The sequence below is a fragment of the Numenius arquata genome, chromosome 1 (assembly GCF_964106895.1).
Source record: "Numenius arquata chromosome 1, bNumArq3.hap1.1, whole genome shotgun sequence".
NCBI classification, from domain to species: domain Eukaryota; kingdom Metazoa; phylum Chordata; class Aves; order Charadriiformes; family Scolopacidae; genus Numenius; species Numenius arquata.
Window position 1 is genome coordinate 104,611,266 of NC_133576.1, and position 17,985 is coordinate 104,629,250.

General features: G+C 35.2%; 1 protein-coding gene across 1 annotated transcript in view; it reads right to left on the reverse strand.

Annotated features, from left to right (window-relative positions):
• The window catches only part of PCDH17 (protocadherin 17), an 87,888-nt gene that overhangs the window by 53,629 nt on the left and 16,274 nt on the right, over window positions 1-17,985 (reverse strand). Inside the window, exons 2-3 of the mRNA XM_074153148.1 lie at window positions 6,943-7,001; window positions 6,606-6,778 (exon numbers count right to left, since the gene is read on the reverse strand). Coding sequence (XP_074009249.1) covers window positions 6,606-6,778; window positions 6,943-7,001 — 232 coding nt within the window. The remainder of the gene's footprint in view (window positions 1-6,605; window positions 6,779-6,942; window positions 7,002-17,985) is intronic.

Consider the following 17,985-nt stretch of genomic DNA (forward strand, 5'->3'; position numbering starts at 1 on the left):
ACTCTGCTTTGAAGCACACCTGATTACCATTCCAGTGATTACCATACCAAAAGAAATTTGTCATTATTTTGCCCAAATCCATCATATAGTTTGCTCAATACATAATACAGCAACAAATATGTCATAGATTACTGAATATTAGCATGAGAAAGGTTATAAAAATTATCTGTACAGCAAAGGCAACTGACCTGTATTCCTCTCTCTAGATCATTAACTTAGGTGCAAAGGGCTAATATTATCTGGTATCTATCTCAAAAAAGGACATTACGAACATTTACATAGCCTAGCTCAGCCAAGGTAAGGAAGTCTTGCAAAAGTGTTACCTAGATCAACTTTAAATGAGTCTTTGAGATCAAGGCGCTTAGAACATTTGAAACTTTTATAAGTACTCTTCTGACTAAAAGTGAAATATATTAATTTAAAAGTTTAATATGAATAGAAGTTTCAATGTGACTATTCAATAAGGACTTCATAAGAAGGATGAGACCAACAATAATGCCACTAATTCTCTAAAATTTAGAAGTATTGTTTCGCTGAACAATACAGCAGAAAAGTAGGAAGGAAGTACTGGCTTCATACTTTTCTTAAAGCCATTAAACTGGCTTAAATGTCATAACTAATTTGTTAAACACAGTGGAGTAGACATCAAACAAATATAAATATGACCTTAATCTTCATAAAAGTCTGTAATTCTACATACATTTTCAGTCTTAAATTGAAAATCCTACTATGAGAATAAGGTGACAATCAAATATCTCCAGGGTGTTGATAACAAATTTGGTCAATCAGAAGCAGTTACAGAATAGACAAGTTAGTCTTTGACCTATGCTAGCCTTCATCTAGGATCGCACGTGCTTGCATAAAGCACAGAACAAAAAAAGGAGAGAGAAAAATGTGTGGAAAGGAACAAATGAAAGCGGTGGTGGTGGGGAATAAATTGCATTTTGTGTGGGCTTTACCTAACCATTTCCAGAATTTACAGAATTCTGTGCTAGAAACAGATACTATTACTAAGTCATACTAAGAAAAAGAAAGAGACTCTCAATACAATTAAGTTGCCCTTGTAGCTTGCCTGGATAACAATTAATCAGATGAAAGTGAAGAATGGGTATTGTATGCAAGTCCTGATGTACAACAGCAAGTTAGCACCTTACCTGACTGTGTAATGGGTAAGAGAGTTGAAAGGGATTATAGTCCTGGACGTAAAGACTCTTAGGTGACATCAGAGCAAGCAGTGCAGTCTGACAGATATTGACATTCTAGACACAGAGAGAATGTGAAAGACGATGTTCTGTCCAGGGGAAAAAAAAAAAACCACAAAACAAAACAAAAAAACAAACAAAAAAACCACAAAAAAACCCACAAAAGAACCAAACCTATAGGAGGAAGCAATGTTGAACAAAATATTTCACAGGTTATGTCAGATCTGGGGGGCTCCCAGCTTCCATTAGTTTCTCAGTAGAAGCCATCACTAGCTCTGAGAACTTAGAAAAGAAGTATTTCTCCACAATCTTCTTTTTCCATTACCTCATTAAGCTGATGTACTCGTAAAAGAACCTGTCATCCCCAATGGCATGGAAAGCATTGGTGATGATGTCAGACAGCAGAAATTTGCTTGACGAACTTTCTACACTTACCAGTCTAGAGTGATTCTCACTCAGTTAAACAGAATGGATTTTAATTATCCTACAGACTCAAGCAAGATTATGGCAAGAAAATCAATGGATAGTTCCAAAAAAATCTTGGTAAAAAATTCTGATAATTTCTGCTCTGCTGAAGATGGATAATGCAGGATACTGGATTTCAGGGATCATTTCTGTTTAGAAACTGAGAATATAAATGTACAAGTTACTACAAACACATTCTGTGAATGTGTTCAGTGGACAAACTGATAAGTTAACAGTATTCATAGAGATTCTGTAACACTGAAATAAATTTTATTCCTAAAACTGTTGCATGCAGGATTGCACCAGTTGTGATGCAAATGTGTATTTGTTTTGACAATGAAGAAGGAAGCACTGTATTTTTAAGCTATATTTAATGTCTCTTTTTTCCCTGAAGACACATTATGGTCCTTTTATACTAGCCATCTATATCCTAGCTTAAAATGGTACTGTTCAACAGAGAAGCCTAGTGAGCAATAGAGGTCCTAGAGGACAAGAATGCTAAAGAGTTTCCTTTTACCCTTCCTCCAAGGAGGTGCTTCCATTTTCCATTTATTCTCAGGATTCGTGCTACTGTTAACAAGGCAACAGCGCATGCAGAAATGCCCCCTCTATGGGATGCAGGTGTGGACAGCAAGCAAATGTGTTTGAAGAAAGATATAATGCACAGTGATAAAGCAAAAACTTAGCAAAAAAGCTACCGAATTTGGAGACACTTAATCCCTTGGATATTTTTGACATGACATGAAAATGTAGACTTATGTTAAAGCAATGTATTGGGTTTTCTTTGGAGAAGTTCATGAAGAACTGTCTCCTTTAGCAGGGACCCCACGGTGGAGGAGGAGAAGAGTGTGAAGAGTCCTCTCCCTGAGGAGGAAAGAGTGGCAGAGACAATGTGTGAGACCAGGAAGAAGGGAGGGGTGGGGGGAAGGTGTTTTAGGATTTAGTTTTTATTTCTCATTACCCTACTCCGATTTGATTGGTAATAAATTAAACTAATTTCCCCATATTGAGTCTGTTTCACCCACAGCAGTAATTTCTGAGTGGTCTCCCTGTCCTTATCTCAATCCACAAGCCTTTCGTTATATTTTCTCCCCCTTGTCCAGCTGAGGAGGGTAGTGATAGAGGAGCTTTGGTGGGCACCTGGCGTCCAGCCAGGGTCAACCCACCTCAAGGAAGAAAACACAGGCAGCAAAAACCAAAAGGAAAAGGAAGGAAAAAATCCTGTGAAAATCTAACAAAGACAATGATTTACGAGTTACTACAGAAAAGTCCCTAACTCTGTATTGTTTTACTGATTATAAGGTAAACCTATCCAGAATTCACTAAGAAAAGTATAAAATGTACATCTTGCTGTTGTACTGCTTCCTTGTAGATATCATTTATGGTTTACAATATCATTTTCAGCTTTGGTTATCTTTTCAAGAAATACAAATTATTGCTGTAACGTTTAAACCATACCAAACAAAACCATTAATCTGTTATTTAAATATAAAATGTGGAAAATATATGCTACTTCAGGTGAAATAAATAGGTTATTTGACAGATGTTCTTGTAAGACTTATAAGTAGGGTGATCTCAAACTGTCCAAACTAGTGATAGGGTTTAAAGTTTCAGCAACAGAAGTGAAAAAAAGAGAGGAGAACAAAACAAGTCTATCTAAAACTATTCTGTTGAAAGAGTAGCAGACATATGGAACAAGCTGCTTAGTAAGACAGCTGATTCAGATAGCATAAGTAAGCTTAAGAGACAGCTAGATATTTTTATGCAGAAAGTGGCTTGGAATTCACAGCAAGAGGATATATGGTTGAGATAACTAAAATGGGACATGCTTATTTTAACACGAGACTTACTGTCCTGGTAACTTTTATAGAGTTGGGGTTTTTTTCCTCTTTCTTTCCATAAAGGTCAAGTGATAAGCTTTCATATGCACTTGATAATGATATCTAATTTGTATTATCTTTCCCATTTGTGTGAATGTTTACAGTCACCACCAGACAAAACTTGCTATCTGGACATATTTTCCTTGAAATCAAGTATTTCAATAGCAAACTTACTGAGGCTTTACCATCCACTGTTTTCACTATTTTAATGGAAATCATAAAGTAAGCTTGATTGCTTCCCATCCCATGCTGAAATCAGATCTCTTGTCTACAAAAATTATTTTTTCATAAAATTTCCTACTTCTCTGTTACTGATAGAAGCACAATTGTTGTAGTGCTACTGACACAATTTTTGTCTCAGTATGATCATTTAATTCTCAAGTTGTCTGGGCTACAGTTGCTACAAACTGTAGTTAAACTACTGGTACCGTTAGCATTCTTATTACTGCTATAGGTAGAGTTTGACTGGTGACAATTGTGTTCAGAATTACATACAGGGGATGGGAAACTCCAACTTGAATAATTTTTAAATTAGGAACCTCAAGTCAAGATACTGAATTAACAGTTAATCCTGATCATTTTTCAAAAATGTCAGAAGATCTAATAATTAGCACTATTCTAATAGCAGAAGTCAAGCTATTTTAAATATCTTTAAACAACAATAATCAAGTCTGAAAATTTGCTACAAAATAGTGAATTCCCATCCCTGCACACAACTCAGAATGATGACAGAACCACAACTTCTGGTACTGCTTCAGGAACTGCTGGAGAGAATTGTCTCCCGCAAGCTGTCCATCTCCTTTTCCTGGAAAAAAAAATTCTCTAAAGAAAATTCAATCCTTTTTCTATCCTAATCACATATATCATATTCCTCACCCTCCTTCAACTTGGCTTATGACTAGAGAAAGCAATTTTGTTTATCTTCTTTCAAAAGGGAAAAGTTACTTTGAGCTGAGAACCCTAATCATACTAAGCTCAATGACAAGCGATCATTGATTTCATTGGGAACACCACATTGCACCACATTTGTTACTGCAATGATCTGTAATCCCACAAGGTGCTCACTGCAGGTTCAGTTTTCATAACCTGCCAGTGATTTTACTACAGCACACTTGAGATGGAAGAGTTTGTACAAGTAAACAAATGGATATCATTACCATTTGTAATTATATTTCAGGGGGAAAAAAAAAAAAAAAGAAAAAGAAAAAAGTAGTTTATCTCTCTATCCTCATTCTTGTTTTTTTCAGTAAGAAAACTCACATAAACACCCGCTGCTGCATTTCAGTGGCTGACAGTACTTAACATTCACAGTTTAATATATGTTTAATAAGAATGTGAGGAATTCCTATGAACCACTGGAATAAGTTTTTTTCTTGATGAACAGGGTCTCTCATCCAGATATAATGACAAGTGCAAACCTCCATATAACTCTTTGCATTATAATGAAAAAAAGCCATAGGAATGGTTGACTTAACCTTCTTACTAGACTTATTATATTTTGACCAGAATTGGGCTTGATGCTCCTGGACAACCTGCAATATTGTGAACTCTGGCCATACAGTTCTTTTCTAGAAAAACCCACACATTTTTTGATTTGAGTGGCAAATCATTTTTCTAATGAAACTTCTAAACTCTCAGAACTCTTTCATGGCTATACTTGATAGACAAAAATCCAGAGATTTTTGTCTTTTTCTTACACAAAACTGAGAATATTTGACACAAACTCAAACAGGAAAAGAAAAAAAAAGGTCTAGTACTGCATCTTTATACGGATCAATGTCCAATTATAAGCAGAGAGTTGCTGTGGCAAAAGGTCAGGAAAAAATAATCTTTCTGGCATTTATTACTTGGAAAATAAGGTCAAATATGAGGTCAACCTTCAAATATATACAGAATAAATTATACTGCAGCATTCTAAATATTCTACACAGCAAAAATTATATTGCAATCTCAACATAATCAGAAAAATGAAATTGAGCATATATTTTCTGATAACTGTACTACAGATGAGACTAGCTAGGCTAAGAGGTTAAAAACCTAGGTCCAATTCATCAACAATTAATAAAAAGCTTATAATATATTTCTGCTTAATTCTTAAATATAGCTTCTTATTAAGGCTGACATATAATAATCTTTTAACTGTCTTTAACACTGAAGAATCTTCCCTACAATGAATTAAAATAGTAGCAAACATACAAAACATTTAAAAATAATTCAGTGGCAAACTTCTTTGTTGCTTACAGCCTAGAAGCAAAACACAGACACACACAAGGCTGGAGTACTTGGTCTGTCTGATGCCTTTAGAAAAAAGAAGTGTCTCTTGAAATAAAAGACCTCATATTAGATAAAACACATCTGGAAAAAAATGAATTGGACACAGAGTTTGAGGAAATAAACATGCTTGTTTGTCAAAATGAATGCTGTCAGAGAGCACTGTCATTGTCCTGTTACAAGTAATTTTAGCTGTTTCAGACACTCATGTTTAGTACCTCCACACAATGTGAATGAAATTATATTGAAAATCAGATTATGTTATTATTTGACACTTCTCACACTACCATTAATTGTGAAATCAACATTACAAATAGGAAAATACATCCATGAAATGAAAACATCTTCTGATTCATTTTTACTCGTCTGATATCCCAAGTCTCTTTTCTTTTCCTCATCCCCAAACTACATGAGGAATGTAAATGACTGGTGTTCTTTTATCTGTTGCAGTCACGTCTAGTTTGAATTTCCAAATCACGCTTTGGTAGAAGGACTGTGTATAATATATCACAGGCAATGCCAGTGGAGATAAAGTATTTTCTAATAATTTTAGAAAAGTACAAATTTATTTTTTTTTAATCTACTTTGGATACTTGCGGTATCGTTTCATGTTCATTCCGAAAGATACTGAGTGTTCTTTGCTCTGGGCTAGCTAGAAGATTTACTGTTTTCTCTGATAGTATTATCAGTGGGCTATTCCACCCTGATAAACCGTAACTGCAATACTAATAGGTTTATAATGACGGCTTAAACTTTACACTTTGTAAGCATTGGAGGCTTCACTCACCTTGTTCAAGTGGCTGGCTTTTAGTTGAAGTAGTTTTCATCTTGAGTGCCTCCCTAACAGACATGTCACAGCAGGAGCCTTTGTTAGTGTCTTGGTCACTGTCAGCCTGATCACTGTCCCCATGCCCGCTGTCCCTCAAGCTGGCTCTTTCTGGATCCTTGAATGTGGAGCTACTGAAATACATATTTAAAAAAAAAAAAAAAAAAAAAAAAGAGAGAGAGAAAAAAGAGAGAGAGAGTTGTATTTACTTGTTCTAAGTTGAATTGTACTCTCTGGCAAAGCAATTTTGACAAGAATGCAAATGGGGAAGCCGAGAAAGTTATTTAATAGGCCTTACCTTTGAACAAACTGCTGCCTGCTGCCCATGTAATTGGGCTCTGCGGGAAAATTGTCTGTCTGTGAAAGAGAAGGAAAAAAATACGTATAGTTGTACACTGGACAAATCTCCTGCAGAGCAACAAGATTTCCTAGAGGAGAAATGATTAATAATTCAAAAATTCCCTTAATCTTCAGATTTGTACATTTTAATTAAATTGGAAAATGCTGGCATGTAATTATGTGCTCAGAACAATTAAATGATTCCGGTCCACAAATTACCTGCTAAAGTAAACAATGAGGCTCCAATAAGTGGCATTCTCTGTTAGTAACCTGACAGATGACACTGTTTATGTTTTTTCATTAGTTAGATATTAAGACTGATGGTTATTGAAAATGAGAGAAAAAATTACTTTTGCATATTACAAAAGTGAATTATTCAATAATACTAATTTTTAATCATAATTACATCATCTACTGGGATTCTGAAGCCCTTATTGCTGTAATACAATTTTATATATTGCTATATTACTCTTGAATTGAAAAAAATAAGCAAAAAAGTCAAGAAAATTTATGGCTGATTAGCTGTGGGGTTTCTTAAATGCTACTGGAAAAGTGCAAGTATGAAAATATTTGGATTTTCTCTCTTTAATTTTCATCAGTATTAATAGCTATGTCAGAATAATGAGAACCACACATGCAAACAAGAACATTAAATGATTGTTGTAGACAAGTAGTTTTTAAAAGAAGACACTTTCATTAAGTCTGTCATGAGTATATTTTTAGCAGCATGAGCTAAGTAACTGTAAAGCAGAAGTATTTACAGCATGCAGACCAACATGGAGTCCTGCCAAAGGGAACTGAATTCCCCTTGTATCATCAGCTGAAGTTCTTTGGGAGAAAGAGAGACTGTATCTTTCACAAAACTCCATATACTGTACATTCACACACGTCACTTCTTCTTGCAGCTGACCTGGTGACAGAGCTTCTACTGTTTTCTGCATCACTTCATATCACACCACTATGCTTGGCAGCAGCTATAAGTTTTGCAACAGCATCTAGCCTATCAGTATCAGTAACACAGGCAGCGCTCAACTAATAGAGCAGAAGGCCCAAGGTCAGGTTTAGTGTCACACAAGTGTTTACACAAGAGCCTGGTCTCCTAGATATTTGTTTTTCACTCCCACTCCCCACTCCATTTTTTTAGCTTTGTTTTGATTTTATAGGTCATTAGAAGTATTCGCTACTGCTTGTATGGCTGGAATACTGGAGTTTGGAAATGATTCATGATGTTACATCGGAAATTTAACAGTTTTTGCCGTTTGCAACAGAAAATAGTTAGCCACCTGCCATTCTCAAGGTGCATGTGAAATATACAGGTTTATATACCACCGATATCATGTATGATTTAGGGAAGGGATGGAAGTTAAAGAATTATCTCTGTTTGGCATGTGTGAAGTAAATTTACACTGTGCTTTCTTCTTGTTTCTAGTTAAAGCCTTTGGTTCAAAAATTAGGATTATGACACACATTATATTCACATTTTGAAGTTGTTTCTAATTTAAGCTGTGGACTACATACATAGCATTGTATGCGTCATTGCAAAAATAATCTGATGTTTTATCAGTGAATTTTCTTTTATGATAAACTGTATGACAGAATCAGGTTTTACTCATCTGTTTTCAAAATACAGCAAAAAGCTCCTATATTTATAATTCTAAACGATTTTTTATCACATCAAAATCGCACATAATTTGGAAATCTGCATGTTTATGTCCAACTGGAGACTTGTTCTTCAGCAGCATTATTAAAAAATGGGCCTGTGAAAGCTCTTAAATACTGCTTAAGAAATGCAAACAATATGCTATATTACAGAAGGATATTTCTCAAGATCTGGGACATCAATCTCAGTGTTCTGACACTGTTTTTCCAAGTCAGTGTTTCAAAAGCTGATGATTTCAGCTACAGGTATCCAAACTTTTTAAAATCTGGCCATTTCAACTAGGGAGCAGGTTAGTGCTTTGCACTTAAAATCAGACAAGATCCTGTTTTTAATATATGCAATTAGAATAAAAGCTTGTCTTTACTTTTAACATGTTTCAAGTTATAAAAACAAACATTGGAAACCAGAAAGAGAAAGAAATGGAGGCACAAAGATAAATATTTCAGCATTCATAAATGTAATCTCTTAAATGTAGCACATCATATTTTGGAAGCAGCCTTAATCCTGCCATTTATTCTTTTCTTGATGCAAATTGTAAGCTAGTATCCCTCTTGTGTGCAGCAAATCCACCCCATATATATACACATATAATCATTATGACACTCACAGAGCCCAATACTTCTCAATCTAAATAAATCTTTACAATGGCAGAACCCATGTCTATTTTCTAGGTCTAATATCTCAACTACAGATGCCCAGGAAAACTGACCTTATGCTTTTACTTACATAAGAAATCTGCCTCCTCCTAAACACAGCTGCTACTGGAATCAACATTTCCATTTTTCATGTCTTTGTCAGGCAAAATGCCCACTATAAACTGCCTTTTCATCAATTGTCTGCCATTAGAAAAGTCGGACTTTTGCCCTGGAGTTAATTATAGCACCTCCTTAAAGGTGGCACTAAGAACTTATCTATAAGCCGGACCACAGTAAGAGCCGGTCATATCTTTTTTTCTGCTTTTTCATAGTAAAAAAATCATTTTGCACACCCTGGACTAGCCAAGATATAAATTTTAAATAGAAGTTATGACCACAACTTAGCTGCCGTCCTAAAAATGGAAGCTGCTTCTAAGAAATTCTGTATTTATGGTAATCATTAATGACCTTTAATTCAATAATTTGACCAATTTCCTTCGTATTGCATTTTGCAGCAATACAGACAGTTGAGTGCATGTTACAGTGAGTTCATTGCTGCAAAAGAACAAATGTAAATACTCAATAACCATATACAGCTACAGAGCTCACAGTTGAATTCTTTTCCTTCTTCTCTAAAAGCACTAGACCTTCTCCTACGGACTACGAAAGTATGATGCTTGTGTTGAGCTGTAACAGAGCACCCTGAGATACAGGCAGCAAAGAGAGAATTGCTCCATGTGTGATAATATCTATACAAAAATTGGGATAATAAAGAATCATTTAATTTTAAGGCTAGGTAGTTTAGAGGAATCTTCGAAAGATAAGCATCTGCTTCACAATGGGTTACAGAGAGATATGAGTGTCTAGCTGCCTTAAACACTTTTTTTTTTTTTTTTAATCCCAGTAGAAGTGAGAGGTCATATACTTAAAATTTTTACACTTTAACATCTATGGAAGTGATATTAGACATTTCAGCTCATGCATTAATCATACGTCTTTTCAGTGCATAGCTGTAACACTGAGAAATGAGTGCTACTTTAAAAATCTATCAACAGCAAATAAACTCTTTGTTCTTCTCTGGATATATAGCCCTTTCTAGGAAATTGGAACCACTGTGTCTCTCTGCCTCCAGTTTTAAGGTGGGCTTCAGTTCCTCTGCAGATAACCATCTAAAGCTAGGCAGCTACTCTAAGCTAATCAGCTAAGGTCCTTTTATAAGCACTAGAGACACACAAGATACTTTATCCCATTTTGGGCATCTAGCTTAGGTACCTACTGCTCCTGGAGATGACTTTCTTCAGTCTATGGGAATCTAGACGACCAGCAAGATGTTCAGTGTAATAGCTAAAGCTAAGTAAGATGCATTGTATCAGACGTGAATGACATGGAATTACAATCTCCAGATAAATAACCAAAAATTACTCAAATTCCAGCCGTGTTAACCTCCTGAACAAAAAAAAAAAAAAAACAAGCTCCACTCTCACACACCCCCCTCCCCACCACCTAAGAAAACCCCCAGAAACAATCTGTCTCTAAAAGTCACCAGAGTTAAATAGTAAAGACATGTTTTCTGTCTCTCTGATTCAAGGTTGAGGGCTGGAGTATCCGTTAGGTCACCAACTAGTAAGATACAAGTTCTTCAGTAGGAAGAAAACATCCTGGGACAAATGGTCTCTAAAACTAAAGCAAAAGCAGAACTGTCCACTGCCCTGGTTAGATACTGGAGAATTAAAAAGTCTGAGATATCAACCTAACTGTCTCTAGCTCACCTAGAGAACAGGTCCTGGTTTTTCATGGCTCCTTTTCACAGATTAGTGGAATCTGCTCATTTCCAATGAGGGTATGGTGTTAAACCGTTCAACAGATATACTTTTTCACAGTGGCTACAATGTCCCCTTAAAAATACTTACTTCCATCTATCTGTTCTAATATGTGACCCTAGAGTAAATTTGAAATTTTAGGAACACTGCCATTACTGCAATGTTGCAGAAAAAATCCTGAGGATTCCTGTACACACGTTTAATATAACTTTCTCAGAAGGATGAAGCTCATAAAAAATGCCATTTTGAAAGAGATCAGACTGCATATAAAGCTTTCAAAAGCTGCCAAAATTTAAAAAAGGGGGTTACTACCTTTCAGAAAATATCTTACAGTTTGATTACGTTGCCTCTTTCATCAGGGAGTTGAGGAGGAGGAAAGTAAAAGAACAGGCAAATTGAGCCTGTGCAAAATACACTGTTACTGGTATGGGGTTTCAGATGTGACAATATAATTGCAACAGTCTAATGATGTGACTGGAAGAATCATTTACTGCCCGGTGTTTGGATGAACAACATATAGACTATCCTTTCAAGTGCTATTGTACACTGCCCGTGAAAGCATTAATTCTATTACAGGGGTTAGGTCTTGCATATTAAGACCACACAGTGGCTTAGATAAACTACAGTTGTTGCTAAGTATTGCTCTTATATGGTGATTTTGGAATACTGAATTTTAGAAATTCAAAACAAAGCCATTCAAAAATTTGAAAGTCAAAAGCTAAGGTTCTACTAATTAATTCTAGAATGGCTATGTTTTCTAGAAGTTCCATTTAGAGAAAGGAAAATGAAAAATTATGGCCAAGAACAGAGGATCAGAAACAAATTCCTCATAGGATTCATTAACCTTAAATACTCTCATAAGAAAAAAAAAAAAAAATAAAGAGAAAGCTTCATCACAGGAAACAGTTTGAAGCAGTCTGGACAAAGGATTACACAATGAATTATAGGGAATACTTTTAGCAATGGGCTACTTTAATCTTGCTTTTTTTTTCCATAAGTTTATGTTGCCAAGGTATATGTGTTTATTTCTGTTGAAAAGTTTTGATATTTTTATAAATAAAAAGGAGTTCCACTGTGGCTCTGCACACAAATATATTTTTTTCAAAAGTCAGGATTAAAATTACAGCCCCATATTAATCAAGAAGATTTCAGGGATTCTACTGTTGCTCATTAAGACAATGGTAGAGGACTTCACAAGGCTTCTGTTTTCAAGAAGTCCTATAAAAAGTATGCTGCCCATTAAAAATTAGAGGTTCCTAGCGATTTTCTTTTTTTATTCTTTTTAATAAAAATCTTTTTTATGCCACAATTCTGAAGATTTCTAGTAATCTTTACTGTATTCCATAATGTTTGACTAAAACTAGAGAAAAAGAAGAGAAAAAGTTTTCAGTTCGACCGGTCTCTCTCCTAAAAAAAAATAAAAATCCTAGAATCAACATGACTACAAAGATATAGATGGGAAAAGTGAGCAAGAGAAAGTCGGCCGGGTTGGGGGGGGTGGTGGGGGGGGCAGAGAGAAATACAATACTTAAGTATTCTTGATAAATTATGTCCAGAAATAACTGTCATATTAGGGAAAGATATATTCTGAAATGTAAAAAAAAAAGGACTGAAACATTAATCAGATTTATGAATATTAAGCTACTAGAATATTCATAATTTTTTCTCAGAATTACAAGAACAAGTATCACATTTTCAGAAATGATTCAATGCAACTCCATTTTATGTAGGTGTTCATACCTGGAACTATAATAAAGCAAAATGTCTTTGCTGACTCTAACTTCTTTTTAATTAAACATTAAATGCAAAAATGAAATGAAACACATCTCCCCTTTATCAGACTGCCACTTAATATCTAACTCAAGCATCTTCTGTGTCTTTTCTTGAAAAGCTTAATTCTGAGTATTCACCCTTCCCCCATGTAACAAAGATCTTATATAATGGCAATCACATTTCAAGACACAAGAATTGTATTCTGACAAATCTAGTTTTGAAAGAGCACACAATTGCCTTTATTTTGTTAGGAACAGTTTGTGTTCAACATAGTACAATTTTTCACAAAGACTCCTCAGTATAAGACTGCCAGTGAGTGTATATACTTAGCCAGAAGTAGTAGTTTTCTATTTCAGACTTCCTTCATTAAGAAAACGTACTTGCCCAATAGCAAAAACACCCAAAACCATCCAACCAACCAAGCAAACGAACAAACGAACAAAAAAAAACCAAACTGGGCATAAACTTCTAATAAGCTATTCTACCTTTTTGAAGGACAAAATTGAATAGAGTGCTTTAACAAATCTTGTCCTAATACGTGCTCTCCACTCACATTCTTTTGAAAATGTTTTTAAGACATGATTTATATGACATGGACATATTTGGGAAGTTTTGCGCTTGCTGCAAAATGTGTATTTTGCTGTTACAAGACCTGCAGTGTGTTTATGTGAATTTCTGACGTATGCAACGCTCTTCAAAAGCACATTAAAAACACTGGGCAACAAAACCAGTCGGATCCACAATGCAAAAATGTTCACCAGGCTGCTTCACTCTTTATTGCAGAATGTTGGTAGCTCATGTTTTCTCTTTCTCTTGAATGAGAAAAGCAAAACTGTGAGGTAAAGAGGTCCTGAGCTATTCAATAAAATGCACAATGACCTCTGAAAAGTGAAACTCTGGGGACAGAGACTACCATCCTTTCCTGTAAGTGAAGGAAAGAAGATTCTCCCCATATAAATGCCTGGTCCATGTACCAAAAAAAAAAAATTATTAGTGATTTATTGCTTAAGCATTCATATTAAGGCATTGCAGGTATTTCAGCTGTATTTCTACTACTGTCTTACTGAAAACAATTATTTCTAAAATTTTTACAGGGGTTAACTCTGCAATGTACAAGGCACAAAAGAAGGCAGAAGCCTAGACTGCAGGGATTTAATACAGTGCAAGGATTTGCAGTCACAAGGCCCAGGCAAGCTTCCTCTCACCTCATTGAAGGTTGCACCAAGCCTGAAGGCTGAAGAAGCTAAAAAGGTCACTATAGAGAGACATATTTTTAAGTGATCCTGGTAAAAAAGTAGACTTAAAAGACACTCAAAAGATGAGGTGGGACCAGACCCCGATCAGACATTTTTTAGTATGAAATTTAGTATGAGATTGAAGCCTTTCAGGAACAGGTTTACCTCTTCTTCAGTGGACAAGTCAGCATAACAAAAGCCTTCAACTCCCCTGAGAGAGCAGATGCAGGATTTATGTATGAATGCAGACTTCTTTCTCTAAGAAAGATGGGACTTGGAAAACTTGTGGAAGCTGAACCCAAAATTTCCTTCTGCTGAAAGGGAATCAAGAAGATTTTTCCGGACCACACTCAAATTGCTGCTTATTTCATGATAGTTTCAGGTTTCTGAGCCTCATTTTATTTTCCACTGGGGAAACATGAAATGTGAGCATCTAATGAAATTAGCATGGTCTGGGAAGAGAATGTGGAAAGATGTCAAATGGGACTAGGAAATGTAATTGTAATATGAGCTCTTAAGATGAACTACTTTTTGGAGAAGGTGCAAGATTAGAACATAAGAAGAGGTGCCAAACATCACACCACATAAAAAGCTTCAGCTGAAAGTACAATAGCGCTGTTTCTGCTATCACAACGTCAATAAATAAACATAATGAAATTCACGACACATTATTGCATTGCTCTGTATTGCCTCTATTCATTTAAAAATGAACACATTTAAAATAACTCACAACTTGTCAGATGCCTGTGAGCAGTGCAGTTAGACTGGTGCTTTAAGAGGCTTTCTTGAAGATCTTATGAGAGAGCTTGATATGACTTATATCAAAGTAAAGATGGACGTAAGAGAAAACACAACAATAACTACTTCACCTGAATCTGCTAGTACAGTTGCATCCAATATATTTACACTGTTCACCAATGATATGTACCTATTGAAGCTACTCTGTCAATAAAAACCACATTAAGAACCTTTTGAAAGAGCTTCCCTGTCAATTAGGCTGCAGATACATTCTATCGCTCCAGTTTTTCTGTCAATTTAATAAACTGGATCATATTAACAGTACTGGCTTGTCAATAAGGCAAATCCGAATCCTATTAATGGAGTTATACTGCCAATATAATCGGCTTCCTATTTATCGAGCTCCCCGGTATTTGGGAAAGCTGTGAAATGGGATTATAAGGTTAGGTTACATACATCTGTTTCTATATTACATAAATATTTTGGGAATTGTAGCCTGTTGTGTAAAGAAACACATGTAATCATAATTTTCCATTATATAAACTTCAGATGACAGAATAGTATAATTGTTTACCATTGCTGAGAAAACATTAAATCATTCTCATTTATCACATTATATTTCCTGCTTGCTCTAAGTAACACTGTTATTTTAAAAGTCTACTTGTGTGCTACACATACAGAACCGCTAAGAGGTGTATGCACTCCACCCCACCGGCACAAGATAATATCAGCTTCAGAAAATAAAAGGAAAGAGATAAAACACATTTTAGGAACAAAATATGAAGCGCTCCACAATTTCACTGCTTATTTAGACCTTCTACTATGCTGTATAATCTTGGTGGAACTGAGGCTTGTAAGTATAATTCCAGTGTAACAGAAACCCCTGGAAATAATTAATAAGAGGTAGTAGTTCATGTATAAAAAAAAACAGTAGAAGTTCAGCAAGCCTTCTATTTAATAGAAGCCTTAATGAAGTTGAACATTAGTTGCTTTTAACCACATTCAATATTAAATAACTACTTTGACTAGATTAGCAGAATATACAACAGACCATTAAACCTGATTATATTTAAAAAAACGTTTTGCTTAAAAAAAAAGAAAAAAGAAAAAAGTAATTGCATTAAAATGTACTGGGCATTCTCTTATCAAATTAACTCTCTAGGTCTGACTTGAAAATATGGATTTTAAAAAAAACATGCTCCAAAATGACAGTTAAAGGTCAATGAATCAAGTTGCCAATTATATTTTCTGGTAGCAGATGGGTGCAATGAAACCTAATGATTAAATTTGAAACGCTTTAATGCACCTTTTATCTATGGCTCCCACCATGTTGAGTCTACCTCAGTATTCCTAACAGATACTATGTTTACTCCGCAACAGACTCACCTACAATTAACTAGCTAGAATGAGATCTGCACTTATCACCACATCCACCTTATTCTAAGAATATCATACCATGAACTCAAAATAACAATACATTTGGGAGTGTATCTTTGATAGAATTTGGGTGGGGTTTTTTTTGATTTTTCATTCTAATCTACATGTTAAACATGAAGTCTGGAAATTAAAACATTAAAATTAGAGGGAAACTTAAAGAAATAGTGACTTGAAATTTAAGGAGATGATCAAAGTGTTTGCTATAATTTCAGAAATATTTTTCTTTTCATGTGTTAGAACCCTTTTTTTCAGTATGGAAACAACCTTATCTTTTTTTTTTTTTTTTTTCTTTCTTTCATGCACACAGATTCTACAGTGCAATTGTGAGCTCCGGGCATTTTATTTTTAATTTTGAGATATCTCTGAAAGCTCTTACTCAGCAAGAATTCCCAGCGAAGCCAGTAAGTGTTGTAGAATTTGTCCTACTCTTACCACTGGTGTTTTCCTGTTTCTAAGAGCAACATATCACAAATGTTTTCTAAACAGATAAAAGCTTATAAACACTGCAGTACTCTATGGTGGAGAAGGAGATCAAATTATGGCCTTTTAACACCGACAAATTGTTTTGTACTCACAATATTTAGTAAGGGGAAATAGAGACACTGGATATTTTAAATCTGTTAAGTTTGTGTTAACATCTATCCACTATGTTTACCTTCTTCTGTCCATCTCACTAAAGGCAACAATAAAACTCCCACAAGCCATGACCTGAGGTCCGCTGAAATCAATGGATGTTTTCAAATTGGTTTCAATAGCCCCTGGATCAGTCTGCGTACTTCAATTAGGGGATAAGGGAGTCTTTACATAGTGTGCTACATTCCCACAGATACATATGTTGTATGCTGAAGAAAGCTGCAAAGGAGCAGGAAGAAGATTACAATAGTGATAGGAATTGAGAAGAAACTCTTAAACATAAAATTCCTTTATCGCAGCATATGGTCTTCTCTATGGACGGCATTTAAACAGATTTGTAATGGCAGTGACAGGGAAAGGTGATTAGCTAGGCAGCAAACACTGTATGTGGCACAAGACTCCGATTCTATGTTTCTTCCCTACAGAACGAGAAAAAATTAGCAACGAAGATAAAGCAGAACTTGATTCTGAAGCCACACTGCCTGCACAGAAAACACACATAAAGTCTGAAGCTTTCTTCTTAGGCGATGATCAGAAGAACAGAGGTAAATCTAGATCACCTCCTTTCCTTTAAAGCCACAAACTTATCCCCTTCCTCATCCCAAAATCCTTCTCCAGAAAAGGAATGATTCACTTAAATTCCTTAGTAATTAGGAAGAAAAGGACAGATGTTAAAACTTACATTATTACCTTCTTTCGATTTTTTTATTTTGGTCATACAACTATTTATTTCAACATTTTGTTAAAAATCCCCAACAAGGTATTCTATAAGCAGTTTGTGACAGGATACAAAGCCCTACTTTCACACAAATACCTTGGCATAATTATTTCCTCTTAGCACTAGAAAAAGACACATCACTAAATATGCTGCCAAAATAATGGCTGAATTTATGACAGAATAGTAGATCATCAAACTTTACAGCCTCACATGCCTGTGCAAGGAGATTTTCAGCTGTAAAATGGTGATGAGTTGATGTATTATTTGTGACATAAGATAAATAATTTAGGCTTGCACAAATTTAGCAAGAGGTTCTGTCCCTAAATATATTTTTAAGGCCATAAGAGTCACGT